Source organism: Nilaparvata lugens, chromosome 13 (assembly GCF_014356525.2).
Source record: "Nilaparvata lugens isolate BPH chromosome 13, ASM1435652v1, whole genome shotgun sequence".
Lineage (NCBI taxonomy): Eukaryota > Metazoa > Arthropoda > Insecta > Hemiptera > Delphacidae > Nilaparvata > Nilaparvata lugens.
The window spans coordinates 18,704,155-18,721,143 of NC_052516.1; the positions used below are offsets into that span (position 1 = coordinate 18,704,155).

Consider the following 16,989-nt stretch of genomic DNA (forward strand, 5'->3'; position numbering starts at 1 on the left):
AATAAGAAGAGGAAGTCACAGTTACAAATATAGTGTAGTAATTTATTCATCTCATATAGTCTACTACAGTATTTGATCAATTTGCTCCATTATCATGCTCTGAAGTCAGGATGCTGCTCTCTCTTTCTCTCTCTTCCTCTCTCACACCCTCTCTCTTTAGTCTCATCTTCTCTTGTTCTCTCATCCAACCAACCAAACCAGGTCGACCTTTCCAAAATTTGAAATTCAAATTTGGGGCCCAAATTTTCGGTAACCGTAAAAAATGAGTTCCGCCACAACCTTTACCCATCATCAATGTTAGTTGTACAGCGAGATTCACAATCATCTGTCAGCATTCCTTATTAGTGTTACATCAGCGCTCCCCATTCAAATAATGCTGACAAAACCGGTGAATTTCACTATACTGAATCTACTGTATATAGTAAATCTTACTGACAGTAAATTTCTTAGTATTTAAATATATACTTCGTATTTAACTAATGCTGACATTTTGTAGTGAATCTCATCAATACTTCTTTCGCGTTTGCCAGAGGCGGACAAATTCATTATCATACATTACCCACGTTGAATACGAAATTCATCAGCGGCCGGGTCTAGTGAATAATGATGAATAATTCATGCATCAATTCACTTAATATCGTCGTCGATTCATTCATTCGATTATTATGATGTGAGCCAATAGTGGCCACTGTTAAATTTATGACTGTAATCAGGAAATTGAATCAGCTAGCATTCCTTATCTGAATATTGGAAGGTGTTTACTTGAAATACTTAGATTGAAGGGAATTCTTCACATTTTGTTAGAAGAATGTCAAAGATTTCAATTCTCCTTATCAATATTCAGTATTATCTTGAATAAAAATTAATAAAAACAATATTAAACTTGCAGTAACAAGTTTTTTTGTTTTTATTTATTTTAAAAAAGTAGCCCATATAAGTAAAGTGATTTAAGTATCTTTTCATCTACTATACCTTGATAGGGCTACTACATGAAGAGTACTTAAGGATTTGTATTTTCATCAAAATATTCCTTGTTTCATGTATGGGTCCTTGAATTCAATTTGAATTCTATGGAATTCTTCACTTTTTGTTACTTGAATGTCGCTAATTTGATGAATATTTCCTTGTAAATACTTCATGATCCATGCATGTATCCTTGAAATGAATGAAACTCTTCATTCTACATTTTCTGTTAGAAGAGTTGTGCAGATTTTATACCTGTTCTATTCATACTTCTACCTGTTACCTTTACCTGTTACCTGTATATACCTTTATTCCTTTATTCTAACTTTCTTCTACCTTTATACCTGTTCTATTCATTATTTATACTTGATTTTCTTAAAAATATACTTTTCATAAATTCATGTTATCAATATATTTCATAATTCACTTATGGTTCTAGACTAGAATTCTCCACTTTTTCTTATATACGTTTTTTAATATACTCCATGATTCACACTCATGAGTCCTTAAATTGAATATGAATCGAGTGCAATTCTCCACTGTTCGTTACAAGAATATCGCAGATTTCAATCCAGCTTATCAATATATTTCATGATTCATATATGGTCTTTGAATCGCATTACATCTGAGTCAAACTATTGTTTATTATAAAGAAGCCATTAAAGTTCACTCGATTAAATATGTGTCCTATAAACCTGGCCTAAAACATCATAATATTAATTAAACTTAAAGAAGCAAACTTACTTTGCTCTTGTTCAGTTCGTCAAAAGAGTATCCAAAGCAGTGAAATTATGTTTGAGAAGATTCAAAAAGTATAAGGATTTGTAAACTTTCTGACACTTTGAGAATTATAGTAGGTATTTATTAAATCAAGTGAGTGTCCTAGATACCAGGAGACACCAAAAACATATACTTAAACTTATGTTTGGTATTGAAGCACCTAAATTTGAAAATCTACTTTGTGAAAATAATTACGGACTGAAAATTTTGTGAAGTGAACAACTGCAAGACTTAATCTATTTTGGACTATGTGTACCTTATTCAAATTTGGTACCTTAGGATCAAGGGACCTTTGGTACCTTAGGACCTTAGGGCCTTTTGGCACAAGGTTACCTACCTTATTTTTCTCTCTCTATCATTTTGATGATGTACTTATTGTATGAATCAATAAAGAATCAATCAATAAATAAAGATGGAATTAAATAGAGAATGCATTTATTCAAATGCTAATTACTATATAATTATTATTTAACGAAAATCCTAAAATTAATGCTGCAAATCACCCCGAAGACCTCTGCTACTGCAGACATTGACAACAGGGTTAACAGCTAGATGGAAATTCGATGAGAACTACTATCCAAAAATTAGTTGCCAGCCCGGGAGGTACCATCTTGTTGATTTCGTCAAGAGAGTATCCAAAGCAGTAAGATTATTATCTTAGAGAAGATATACAGAAGTATTGAGATTTGTAAACTTTTCTGAGACTTTGAGAATTTTATTGTAGGCCCAAGCGAGAAGCCACAGTCGGATGGAACAGCAGCTTTGCTTTGAAAATAGTGGAGTTGTGGCTATTTTTACACGAGTGCCCACTCCTATTCTCATTCTGGCACCGAATTTTGAGCGATCTTATCTTCAGTCAGATGCACCTGACTGATAACTGTTCACTGTCACTCTGCTTTCGTCATCAGCTATGATTTATGGCACATAACTGTACTAGAATTTGTCGATTCAAAATCATTAAAAGTTTAGTTAACTGGAATGTAGGTTGCTAGGTTCTCTCATAGAGAAAAGATACTGTTAAGGCTGTTTGATACTCTTTTTTTATTGTTTAAATTGGATAATCTTTTTCAATATAATCATTAACATCATTATAAGAGTGAGAAAAAGTGGCAACTGAAATTTTTAAGTGGTCTAATAAGCGAGTTATGGGTTGTTGAAGTGCTAACTTTCCAGATCATAAACAGTTTCGACTATATTATTAGAACTTCTTTTGAAAATTCAAAAAATGTATCTTCCCAAACTAAAACATTTTATTCCCCATATCGTTCATAAATAGAAAAGTAACATTTTTTTGTAAAAAACGCATATTATAACAAAGCCAATGATATACTGAATCCATTAAAAAGAACTCCAATGGAAAATTCGAAACCGTTTATGATCTGGAAAGAAAACGGAGTTTAGCACTTCAACAACCCATACTTCGCTTATTAGACCACTTAAAAATTCCAGTTGCCACTTTTTCTCACTCTTATAATGATCTCAACAATGATTTTGGAAAAGATTATTCAATTTAAATAAAAATGAAAAGGTGTACCGAACAGACTTAATTATGTTATATATTACTTTTAAAACCATCATTATACTCACTTCATCCCCCCCACACATAACACAACTTCTATTGCATTATATGTCTCCACCCCAAACGTTGCAGTGTATGATGTATTCGAAGAGTTTATTCAAATTATCAACTGAAGAGGTCTCTCGTTTTAGCATTTTCAAATAACCCATTTAAATATTGATAGAATCAAGTGATACAAGTTAGAATAAGTAGTAACGAAGAACTAGAGTAATATAGAGTAGTATTTTTGATCCTGTTGACTAGAAACATAATAGCAAATCTATTAATTCACCATCAATCACATGCATTTAGCCCCAGTTATTCGGTGTTAATTATTATTATTATTATCATCAAGTGTTAAATATTAGTCAAGTCAAGTGATCAACTGCTACAAAAAAGTTCAAATCAAAGTGTATGTGCTGTGATAATTATTGATATTATTCAAACCACCAGTTGATATCATTCATCTTTGAAAGTATTGTTGTTCATTGCAAGAACTGTCTCTGCTATAGTGGTGTGAAAAGGGAATATAAATAGTGGAAAAATGGAAATCAAGTGCTGTAAAGTTTGCCTTCAATGCAAAAATGGTGTATCATTGGCTGTTCGGTTGCTGGCGCTAGTGTAGCTGGATCCCTCTCCTCTAACTCCTCCCTTTTTCTGACTCCTCCCACTTTCTGACTCCGCCCTCTCGCCTGTAAGCCCCGCCCACAACGGCTTCCTCGTCCTCCTCCTTCGGGGCGGGAGGCTCCTCTCAGCCTCCCCCAGTGAGAGGTCCACTCATAAGACTTGGCGACTCCTCATCTTCCTCTGAAGGTGACGATGCCTCCTCCCAAGGTCAACTCCAAGGTCACATCAAGGGCGGCCGCTACCAGCTGGGGCTGGCCCCCTCCGCCTCCCTGGTGTCGGCCATGTCTGAGGGCGGGGCCCAGGAGGGCATGCCCTCAGTACAGATGCCCCTACCTCGTACCCTGAGCACCAGTGTGTTGAGGATCAAGCACCGATCCTCGTTCTGGGATAAGTTTTGGGAGGACCGTCACAGGCGAGAAACGTTGGTTCATTTTATATATCATGTATGTAGTGCATGTTGTAGATTATGATTGCTTGCTTCACTGAAATAGAGTCAAAACATAATAAAGTGAATCAGATAAGGTAGGAAAGAATGTAGAAGAGAAAAAGTTGAAACATAGTGAAACAGCGTCAAACATAAGTAGAGTACTTCTTGGCCCATTGATGGCTTAAATGAATTCAGGCGAGGTGGAACTTCCATGAGGAACTCCCCACCAATAAAAGCCATACGAGTATTATAAGTAGAGTGTATCAGAGAAGGTTGCTGAGAATATTTAAATAATGTTTAATAATCTCTGCTTTTTTCTTCAACTTTCTACGCTACCTTTGCTGCTTCACTATGTTCTGCCACATTTGACTCCATACAATATTCAAAATCTCTCAGCTAAATTTTCTGCTATTCAGACTTGTGAAATCTTAATCAATGCAATTCAGTGATTGTTGAATTACTGTCAATCTTGCTTATTTCTCTGTTGCTTTGTCTCACAAGTGTGATCATGATTAATGTGTAAAATGTTTGCTTCAAATTATTTAGTTGTGCATGGCTTGCAATGAATAATGGTGATGTTCAATGTTTTCAGAATTTTGCATGATGAGTATTTTGCTTTGATGAGTCTTTGATACTATAGTACAATGATTATGAAATATGATATAACATAGTTCAATATGAAAATCTAAATTGGATCATTGTTTGAGGACAAACCTTATGACACCTTGTTCTTTTTTTGATTGGAACATCAATACACATAGGCTATGTGAGAGTAATAGTATAAGGATAAGTAGAATTACAGTAAGATAAGAGAGTGCTACACTCTACCTAACTTCACTATATGTTTTGACCTTAGCGAATATTAGATAAAAATATGATTCTTCAAATCCATAACAGGGCGATTCAGTCAGACTTGTAAAATCTGAATCAATGATAAGAATCTGATGAATGAAAATCTTCACTCAGTGATATGAGTGAAGAATATTGTATGAGAGTCACTTATTACTCATTTGTTTCAGCATAAATTACAATGATATTTTCGATGCGGTTCCAAACTTATTTTATCGTACAAGGATATGATTAGAGGAGGATCTTCTATTAATGAGGAATTGAATCAAATATGAATAAAATTAATGAAGATATTGTATCAATTATCAAGGATTGTGCTGTTCTAGGAAAAATCCAGTGCTGAAACAATTAAAGAACACCAACGAATAGAGATCATGAGAGGCGGGAAAAAAGAAGTTTATAGTGTTAGTACAGATGTCAAGCAAAGTTTTAGAGAAGTTTTAGAGGCGCATATCTTCAGTAGCGACGAATTCGAGTATCTCGACATTCTTGCTCAGTAATAATAATTATGCAAGCTGTAGCACTAGCCAATTAATTCCAATGGATGGTTTGGCAGCTATAATTGATAATTCTGATGGCTTCGACCCCAATTAATTCGACTTAATTACGGCCCGTATTTGTGAACCAGCTGCCATTCACTAGAAATGCTCATTTTGGTTGCAGTTGTATCTTTTTTCCTCTCGTTTCAATTCCATTGATAGCACTGAATTTGAGTTGAATTCACTTTAAAATCTGTCAGCATTCCTTATCGAATAACATTGATGTTTTACATTCTATCAATGCTGACAGTTATACACGCTTTATAAATCAGCTTCTTCCATTGTAAGTTCTCTTAAAACAGTCAGCGTCTCCTATTGGATTGCATCAATGCGTCCCATTCAAACCGTGCTGAAAGTTGAAAGTAAAAAACTCACTAGAGATTTGAAAAAGAGGTTAATGAAAAGTAGAATTGAGTGTCCTAAGCAGATACTGATTTGATTTGATTGAAAATAGTGGATGTGATTAATAATGTGATTAATAAGATACAATCCAAACAGTCAGCATTTCTCGTGAATAATATCAATACTAACCATTCAACCGATTCTGGCAAGTTAAGGTGATTCTCAATTTATGAAGAGTGTGATAAATGTAGGGAGAAGAATAAAATTAATGTTGAATTTGGTTTTGATTGGAAATACTCATTGGGGTTTGGGAAACGTGATTTAAGGGACAGGCTGAAATTAATGCCGTGATATAGTAGTTGGAGGAAAATAATTTGGAATAATAAAAGAGGCAGAATAAAATGAATTTTGTTTGGTAGTAATAATTGAAAAAAGAAACATTATAACTCGTAGCAAAATGTATGGTTACGATATAAATACAAATGAAATAATTTGTAAGTAAAGAGACATGAATGGATTTATAAAATAGTGGCCCAACATCCAATATTCAGTTTGAATAATTGAAAACGTTTTTATGAAAATTATAAGAATTTCTCGAAAAAAGATGATTCTTTACGTTGGAATTGTACATCATTCTGAGGGAGAATGATGACTGCTGATACTGTTGCTGATATTGAATGAATAGACTTGGAAATTTCTGAACAACGTATCTATCAAAGAAAAAAAATTGGATCGGCTGTAGCACCATTATTGTTCACATATGCAGTGAATATCAAGTTTCAACACTACAATGACTACTTGTAGACTAAAATGATAGTGAAAAATTTGAAATATTCACTCACTGGAGCGTTCTTTGCAATCATATGAGATTCATTGTTGGGATTCATTGAATCATTACAGACTGTTACGTAAACAGTCTGTGATATTCATTGTCACGTTCATGCATGACACGTTCAAGATTTGAAAATTCTCTCTACATTACTTTCTTAGTATCATTGAAACATAGCATAAGTTAGTATTGCTTACTATAATTTACGGAATATTTTCTCTTTATCATTTATGATTATTCTCTTATTTCTTTCTTCTTCTTTTATAGCTTATTGGAAAGACAAACAAGGTGAAGTAAACAGAACAATCGTAGCTGGTAAGATCGTTGAATTGCGTGGGTTTTTGAGTTCCCTCATCATGACATTGGTTTTGTTCGTCATAAATTGTTTTTCCTCTTCTCCTGGAATTTGTTGATACCCCCATAAAATAAAAAAATACCGCATCAGTTTTACCCCTCTATAACAACTAGTGTTTGTTGATTTTTTGGCGTTCATCGAGTTCCTTTTGAAAACAGTACATAACCTTTTTGGTTATCGTCATTACTTTTCACCAAAACTTCGTAATTGTTGAGTTTGTTTGTTTTGATTCTTTATTTGATGGATTGCATCGTAAAAAAAATTATTGATTACTTCATATTCATTGAAATAACCGAGTTTGTAAACTCCATGACTAACTGTGAGAAAATTTCCATCGTCTATTTTCAAGAATATGACATTTTTGTCCGTACATTTACCTATGTTTCATAAATCAGATATGAGTACGGTCATAGCCACCTCTAATATGAGACCCCGGCCTACGATATTGCAACGTCGCAGTGTAGGCCTAGAATCTAATACATGATTGGTGAAAAAGATCAGCTGGTATTTTTTAAATCTTTTTCACCAATCTTTTTCATGTATTAGATTCTAGGCCTACACTGCGACGTTGCAATATCGTAGAATCTAATACATGAAAAAGATTGGTGAAAAAGATTTAAAAAAATACCAGCTGATCTTTTTCACCAATCATGTATTAGATTCTAGGCCTACGCTGCGACGTTGCAATATCGTAGGCCGGGGCCTTGTATTAGAGGTGGCTATGGTACGGTACTATGTACTTCCATATTGCTTATCCATGTACTTCCATATTCCATATTGTACTTCCATAGAACGTTATTTCTAGTGCCTTTTTAAGTTCCCGACCTGACAGAAGTATCGTGGGGGAGAGGTGAAATTTGAAATACATTTTTAAATAGGTTTTTGGGAAATCAATTTCAAATTAAAATTGAAGGAAATCACAACTAGGCTACACTTATTGTATTTTTTAACCCATGCTTGTGATTCTCTGTAATTAAACATTCCAAGTAGCTCAATCAAAATATATATTATATCAAGTTGTCTTTTTCCCTTTAGGGCTACTTTTAAATATAAAAAATGTAGACCTGAGTACCTTATTTAAAATTATTCAGTCACGACATGTTTCGGCTATATAATGTCATTATCAAGTGATAAATAATTTAAAAAAGGGTACTCAAATTTATATTTTTATTTATACTTATATTAAGTTTTAACTCTTCTCATTAGAGTCTTTATTAATTTCTTATTAGCAACTCCAAATTGGGCTCGAGTGTCCTATTGTGCTATGCCATGTAGGTAATAAATTTGTTCTCTCACTATTTCGCATTTGTATCAACTTCCTTTTTTTGGTACCGTATTCTAATCTCCCTTTCAGTTTTCCACTTTGAGTTCAATTATGTATCATCGGCTTTACTGTTACTGTATTAATTAAATTTTAGTAACCTTCACTTAATTTACTTTTTATTCAAATTGGTATTTTCCTATTGCCCTATTGATATCTCTTCTTACAACAATAATATTTTGATACATTGATGATACTCTAATAGTACTCCAACACATGTCATTTGTAAGTCTGTCTTGTTATAGACAGAATCTAGATGGGAGATTCCTTAGTAAGTAAGGAATTTTATTGATAACATCGAATCCGCATTCCACACATTTGTCATCAATTGTTCTATCAATCAGCAAACACTCACAATCGCTACAGGTCATGTAATTGTTTATATTGACCTCATAAATCATGAATGTCAATCTCACTAAGTGAATGACCGTTTCTGATTCTTTTTTGTGGAAATGTCAAGGTTTTGTGTTGAATTTTCCAAATGCATGACTCATTGGTTTTGCCATCAATACCACCAGTGAATCAAACAGAGCACAATGGACAATTTTCATTGTTTTGAATACTCAAAAGTACGTGATGATTGACAAGGTATTGAATACTTTATACCCAAATGATTTTGTCATACAGGTTTGGTTTGATAATTTCCCAGAGTGAACCCCGTTTCTAGGTTTTCTAATTTGATTTCAATGGAATTCAAATTGAGTTTCTGTCAAATCCAGTAATTTGAAAGTGTTACTTACCAAGTATGTAAATCGTTTTTGGTTCCCTAATTTATTCTTCCATTGTACAATTATAATATTGTATTTTCGGTCAATACCAGTGACCGAAATCAATTCAAATAATAACATAATTTTTATTATTTATTATTATTATAATTTTTATCATTATTCAAATTTTTACAAGAAGCACTGAATGGAGAGAAAAACTAAGGATAGTCCTTGTATTATTTCTCTCCCAAATTTAGATAATAATTTAAAAGTCTGAAATGAGGTTATGATTCCACTTTTCTGAAATTTAGTTCTTTTCCACTCAAATACAACTAAAACTAAAAATTTTGAATTTTGAAGGTTAAGAAACTGGATAGGATACAAAAATATTACACTCAAATCACTGATAATTTAAACATTTCCACGTAATTTTACAAAATTTAGAGCCGGAAAAATAGAACTTATTATCTTATTTCATCCATTATTAGTTGTTGATTATTATTGTTCCTAGTTGTATAACAAAATTTAATATTTATCTCATTTTTTGGACAAATTTTATGTTTTATAAGTTCTTATCAAATAGTTCTAAATGTTTAAGAACAAAAAGTTTTTTTGGAAGTGAATTTCTCATGAAGAAATTTCAAAGGCAAGATTACAAATGTATTCCAACCTTGAAATGGAAGTTTTATTACATTATGAGTGGATTTTGAATTCTCAATTTGAAGATCAGTTTAAGCAGGCCGGACATAGCAATTTCTCCCGGCTACATAGGCCAAACAAGTTATTGACTGTTCGAATGTTTTTAATTTTTGCATTGGCCTATGAGTGCATATGCATAATATTAGTTGTTGCAATTATTATGACAGAAAACTTTACCAAACCATGGATCCAGTCGAATCTCATGTTGGAGTTTTTGCTCACTTCATGAGATCCAGATATCACATTGTTGTGGAAAATATTACATTGTGCCTGTTTATAGAAAATATTATGGGAGTAGTAATTTAGGAAATAAGCTGAATATGGGAGCAGAAATACTCGTAAATCATGGACCTAGAGAACAATATAATATAGAACTACAGTGTAAATAAAAATATAAAAGTGAGTATCTTTTTAAAATTATTTTGTCACGCATTGTTTCAGCTACATTATGCCATTATTCCAAGTGATTGGAAAATCTGATTTATAGTGATTGGTATATACTCAGAATTATATTTTTATTTATATTCAAAAGTAGCCCTAAAGAAAAAAGAGAACTGCAGTGATATTCTCTTCATTCAAGCTGTCAGTATTGTTTTAATGGGAAGCGATTATGTTATTTTTTAGGAATGCTGACAGTATTAAGTGAATCTAGTCATACAGATCTGAACTAGGCCCCTATTCTCCTATCAAGATGGCCCACTTCTCATATTGTATAAATTCTTCTTTTAAGGGAAAATTTTGGCAGTACTGGGAAGAATGGGAGCTCATTGTTTGGAAGGATAGAAATGAAAAGAGAAAAGTTTAAATTAAATGGAAGGTAGAGGATGGAGAACTATTAGAGTAAAAGATGATTTGAAGGTAAAAGAGAAATATGAGAGTGTGAAGGAGAGGACAAGAGAGTGTGGAGAAGAGGAGAAGAGAGTGTGGAGAAGAGGAAAAGAGAATGTGAAGAAGAGGAGAAGAGAGTGTGAAGAAGAGGAGAAGATAGTGTGACGAAGAGAAGAAGAGAGTGTAAAAAAGAGGAGAAGAGAGTGTGAAGAAGAGGAAGAGAGAGTGCGAAGAAAAGGAGAAGAGAGTGTGAAGTAGAGGCGAAGAGAATGTGAAGAAGACGAAATGAGAGTGTCAAGAAAAGTGTTGAGTAAGAAAGAAGGTAACAACATAGGGGAAGAAGGAAAGGGAGAAATTACTAGCAGAATAGTGTGACAGTAATTGAGAAGGGGAAAGTTTGTGAAGATCTAGTAAGTAGAATGAAGAAGAAGAATATAGAGCATATAAGAAGAAAACTTGAAGTGTAAAAAACGTGTAGATTGAACGATAGGTTGCTCACGCACTCTATCAAAAATATGCCCTATCATGCTATGTCGAAAGAACCGTCAGAATTATCGATTTCGATAAGTTTTTGATCCCACTCTATCAAGTTCTATTTTTCCTCTCTCTCAAAGCCTATTTCTTTTCAATATTCCCTTCCTCACTCACTCCTTCCTCAGTATTTCTTCAAGGAGGAATGCTCTCATTCTCCAATGAAACATTCTCCTTCTTTATAATAATTTACTCCTATTTTACCTCTTTGAATTATTGATGTTTCAATTTTACTCATCTATTTCACATTCCATGACAAACTGCAAGTACTTCGAACTTTTTTCGACGACATCAAAGTCTATTTAGTGTACTTATTCGAAAACACTAGTCTTAGACTGTAGTGTCATCAATAATAATTCAAAACGGTTTAAATATTTTATACTTCAGAATTTATTCCCATTTTTTCCTTTGTGATTGATATTTTAATACTCTATCTTGTGAACCTGGAAAAACCCAAAGCCCATTGGAAAATTGGATGATCTCATAGATGAACATACACTAATAGAACTATTTATAGAATATTCTTCTAGGATTTCAATTCAGAGTGGCAATTACATTACTATATACCGCATTAAAATACTACTCCTCCATGACCTCTGAAAATTGAGTTTCACTTAAATTACTGAAAAGATGAAAAATGTCCGTTGTTCACTTTTTACTTTTTCATTGGAAAGGATTTATTGGGATTCTACTTTTTATTCATCATATTTTTCCATTAATTCAATTCTAAATCATATAGTTATGACTGAGAGAACAGACTTCTCTAAAATATCATCATTTTAAAAAGACAACTATTCCACCACCAAAAATTTGTGTCTAATTGTCTGTCCAAAAATGAAGAAAGTGAACATTTTCAATCTAGATGGATGAGACACACTCACTTGGAATTCAATTTTACACTAGTTGATAGTTGATAGCGAGTTGAAAATAAATTAGCCAAATTATACAACAACCTCACTACCATAAGCTGAGGTATTCTTCCAATTTATCCCAACTAGAAACTATAATTTGATATACTGGAGTAAGTTTTAGGGGTGAAACTTTATAATTCAGATTAAATCCCCTGAACTTTGTTTCTAAGATATTTGGAAACCCTTTAGCTTAATATAAAACATTGAGAGACTATGCTTTCCAAGGAGGAATACCACTTTGTCATCATTTCACAAAACAACAAAGAGGCTATATAAACTTACTTACAAGAGAAAAGCAGCACCCGTAGCTTAAATTCGTAGAGGTCTTTCAGATCCTAGCTACAAAAGTAAATTTTGTAGCTTGAATCAGAAAGTCTTCAGAGTTATCACCTTGAATTGCATTATTCCGCAGTAAAATCTCCATCTTAATTCATTTACTACAGCTGCGTTATGAGAAAGAGGATTTTATTAGTTTCTAAAGGTATTGTCTGAGTTTATCACGGCTCGAAGAACAATGGAGGATGTTCTCAGCTATAGACACTTTCATTTTCAACTGTCAGTTTTCCTCATGAATAAAACTGAACCTGCCCATCCAACCAATATTGACATTTTTCAAGTGAATCTCACTATGGGAGGAAAAGAGTTGTAAGGTGAGAGATAAGGAAAATAGAAGAGGATGTTGGAGAAAGTGAGAGAAGAGAGAGTGGAGGGAGAGAGACACAGAAAAGAAGAAAAGTGAGCGAGTATGATAGAGAATGAGAGAGTGTGGGTGTGTGAATGAAATGAGGAAGAATGTTGGGAACAATGATGAAAATAAAGATTTTTTGAAGAGCATGAAGAAGCTTGTTTGAAGAGAGGATGAAATTTAGGAGAATAAATCATTGTGATTTCAATAAGAAAAATTGAGAGAATTAATTGATAAAAAATATATGATGTAGTAAATTGGGGGATAGCGTTTCATGTAACTAGTAGTACTGTGAACAGTAGACCTCACGCAGTATTCTCATCCACAAGAACCTGATTGAAACTATAGACCCTATGGAAATACAGCAATAGACTGGCTTCTCCACACATCTGTGTAGTCACTTGTCAGCTGATTTATGATGAATAATTCTATAGTCTGATTTTTACTCTAATATTGGCGTATGAAGGAGGCTCCCTTTTCCTTTTATATTATCCTTGAAATGCAAAATTTCCAAAACCCTTGTATATACGTCGACGCGCAATTAAAAAAGGAATATACCTGTCAAATTTTACCGCGTTTCGCCGTAAATGCGCAACATATAAACATTTATAGACATTCGAACATTTAAACATTTAAACATTCAAACATTCAAACATTTATACATTAAGAGAAATGCCAAACCGTTAACTTGAATCTTACACCTCACTTCGTTCAGTCAACAAAGGATCAAAACAAAGAAATATAGATGAAAATTATTATTTTTGAATAGTAGCGCTCATCGAGATTCCATCTAGCTGTTTACCCTGTTGTCAATATTTGCAGTAACAGATATCTTCGGGGTGAATTACAGCATTTAATTTGGATTTTCGTTTAATAATAAAAAAGAAATATAGCATTAAATCAATAAAAAATAAAGAATTATCAGAAGCAAGATTATGGTGAAAATGAAACGTTTAATTATACTACATCAGAAGCATTTTCGAGTGATGAGGAACAAATTAAAACTGAAAAATATCGAGTGCCATAGTGAAGTTCACTACAAACTTTTGGTATTCCTGATTTATGACACTGATGCTTCTCATTCAATCAATTATACCAATTCAGAGTGAATATTACTGCAATAATAACCCAGAGAAATATCAGGGTAAGGAATAAATTAGGGAGGATGAGTGAGAGTATGATCACTTATTGTGTAGTTGAAAAGTTGATATTGTGGTAATTATTCATATTTTATAAAAATACTAAGAAATTGTCAAAAAACACAGACCTATGGCTTTCTTGACAATTTCTTAATATTTTTATTCAATGAGAGTATGATGGATAGGTTAGGAGGAAAGTTTGGTAGGCAATAAAGTGCGAAAAGACTTATGCGCCACGAACACGCGTAATTCACTTTTCATCAGCTGATGCTATGCTATTTATCTCGTATTTGAAGAGAAACAGTAAGATACAGATATAATAAAGGATAGCATCCGATGATGGAAAAAGAAATGCGCGTGTTTGTGGCGTATAGGTCTGTACGTACCCATAGTAAGACAAAGAAGAGGATTAGCAAGAGATAGACTGTTAGGTGGAGGAAGGGAAAGCAAGAGAAAGTAGGGTGAGAGAAATACATAGAAGGGGGTGAACAAGACGAGGACTAGAAAAACAACAGAAAATGTTTACATTACAAACTTAATGACCACTAATGTCTGAGGCTAAGACTAGATGAAAAATTTAAAGTAAGATAAAATAGGGTAATAGAAATATTTAGAAGAGTTTGAACAAGTGGAATACTTGTTATTAGATGGAAAGGAATTTCAAGTAAAAGTAGGGTAGTAGATAGACATAGAAGGAAGAGTAAGGGAGAGACTGCTAGGAGAAAGTTAGGTAGGGGAATGAAACTTGAGAAAAGTAGGGTAGTAGAAAGAAACAGAAAATTATTAGCTAAAGGAAGAAGGTGAGGAAAACGACGGAGTATAAGAAAGAGATAAAAACTGAAAAACTAATGAATTATGATAGACATAGAGTAAGAAAGATGGCTAGATAAAGTTAGTGCAAATAATTAATTATTCTTGACGGTAGCTTCCTTTGAAGCGAGATTCACTCCAAACTTCCAGCGTTGGTCGAATGGTAAGCTTTGCTGTTATCTATTACAATTTCTGACAGTTTGGAAAGAATCTCTTCATAGCAAAGGTCAAACTTTATTGACATACTTCAGGGAGTTTCCACCCCCACTAACCCTCTCCCCCCTGAAATAATGAGATTGTTAGTTTCTCACCAATATAACCCCACTTCACCCCCCCTGACAGCTACCGGTCCTATATAGTAAAGATTCATATAGTCCTATATAGTAGAGATCCTTTAATAGTTAGATTCATATTAAACTGTCATGATTCATTGAATGGGAAGCATTAATGTTGTTTATGACGAATGCTGACAATAAATACATAAATAAATAATTAATTAAATAAATAAATTTCAACTTCACTTCAATGAACTGAATGACAATGAGGATCTTATCAAGAATCTTTCAATCAATCTGTGACAAAAAGAAAGAGTGAGAAAGAATATGAAAAAATAGTGAAAGAGAAAGAGAGAAAAACTGGATAATCTACTTTGAGATTGATCTCCAATCAATCTTTAATGTGTTGAATTGAATAATTGCCTTAAGGGCGGAGTTAGGACTCTAGGTCCTCTCTGCCAAACAACTCTGCCCGTTGAGAGGGAGAGAAAGAGAAAAAATATATAGGAGAGCCTGCTTTCAGTTTGATCTCCAACCAATCTTCGGCAAAGATAGACAAGAAGTGAAAAGGGATAAGAAATGAGAATGAAAGTATGGAGTGGAATGAATGTCAGAAATCAGAATTGAAGTATGAAAATAGATAGAGAGAGAGCAATGAATATAAAAAATCAGAATTAAAGTATGAAAATAGAGAGAGAGGAATAAATGTAAGAAATCAGAATTAAAGTATAAAAGTAGATAGAGAGAGAGAGGAATGAATGAAAGATATCAGAATTATATTATGGAAGTAGATAAAGAGAGGAATGAATGTAAAAAAAAAGATAGTGAGATAATTTGAGACTCACAGAATAGAACAAAGTCCTATAGAATTCACTATATGAGAATCCCTCAATGTTTACTATGCTATTCAAAATTGAACTCAACGGGAGGGCACTTTGATTTCAAGTGAGCGGGTTGGGAGTTTTTTCCCCATTTTTTCTAATCGATACCGAAATGCTGTTGAAGCTTACTTAAATATACTATTGAAATTATTTGTCTTTTCCAAAATTGTAATAAGATTCTTAACTAAATAATCAGTTTTGATGAATACAATACAGTAATACTGCAAAACAGTTGATACAGTAATACAAATGTATGAGTTTACAAATAGTTATTAATAGACGAGATTCAATAAATAATTCAAGAAATGGTATAACACCTAACCGAGATTAGCTACGAAGATAAGAAAAAACCAACTAGACAACAGAAGTGAAACAGTAGTCAATAAGATTTCAATTAGATTGACTTATCAGCGGAACTCTTAACTTGATGATTTCTGACAAATTCGAATTGATAAATAGTATAGATGAATTCTGAAATGATAGTTGAAGCTATAAGTTTCAAGAAGAACTCTGGTTGGCTTATGTGCCGGACGACTGCCATATTACTATCTAAACCAATCAGATACGAGCATTTTCAAGAAGCACTCTGATTGGGCAATTGGTTGGACAACCGCCATTTTATTATTAAAGCCAATCAGAAGCGAACATTCAGTAAACGTCGTAACAAAACCGCTCATTGGATCCAGATACCATTTCTAATATAACTATATCAACGTTAGGAAGGGTCTCTTTTTTTATTATGTAATATCGGAGTAACGTTGTTATTAAATAATAATGAACTTGAACGTTGAAAATTGAAAGTAGAAACATAACCTATTTTTTGAACATTTTATTAATTTATCAAAATTTGGGAATGGAATAGATTTGGGCCAAGTCTGTTGTTCCTTCCTAATAATATTTATATGATTTTGTGATTCTGTCCACGAATAAATA

General features: G+C 33.1%; 1 protein-coding gene across 1 annotated transcript in view; it reads left to right on the top strand.

Moving 5' to 3' along the window:
• LOC111044032 (cAMP-specific 3',5'-cyclic phosphodiesterase) overlaps nt 1-16,989 on the top strand; it is a 435,954-nt gene that overhangs the window by 309,270 nt on the left and 109,695 nt on the right. The window contains 1 exon segment of the mRNA XM_039439964.1: nt 7,182-7,202. Within this exon segment, the coding sequence (XP_039295898.1) occupies nt 7,182-7,202 (21 nt within the window).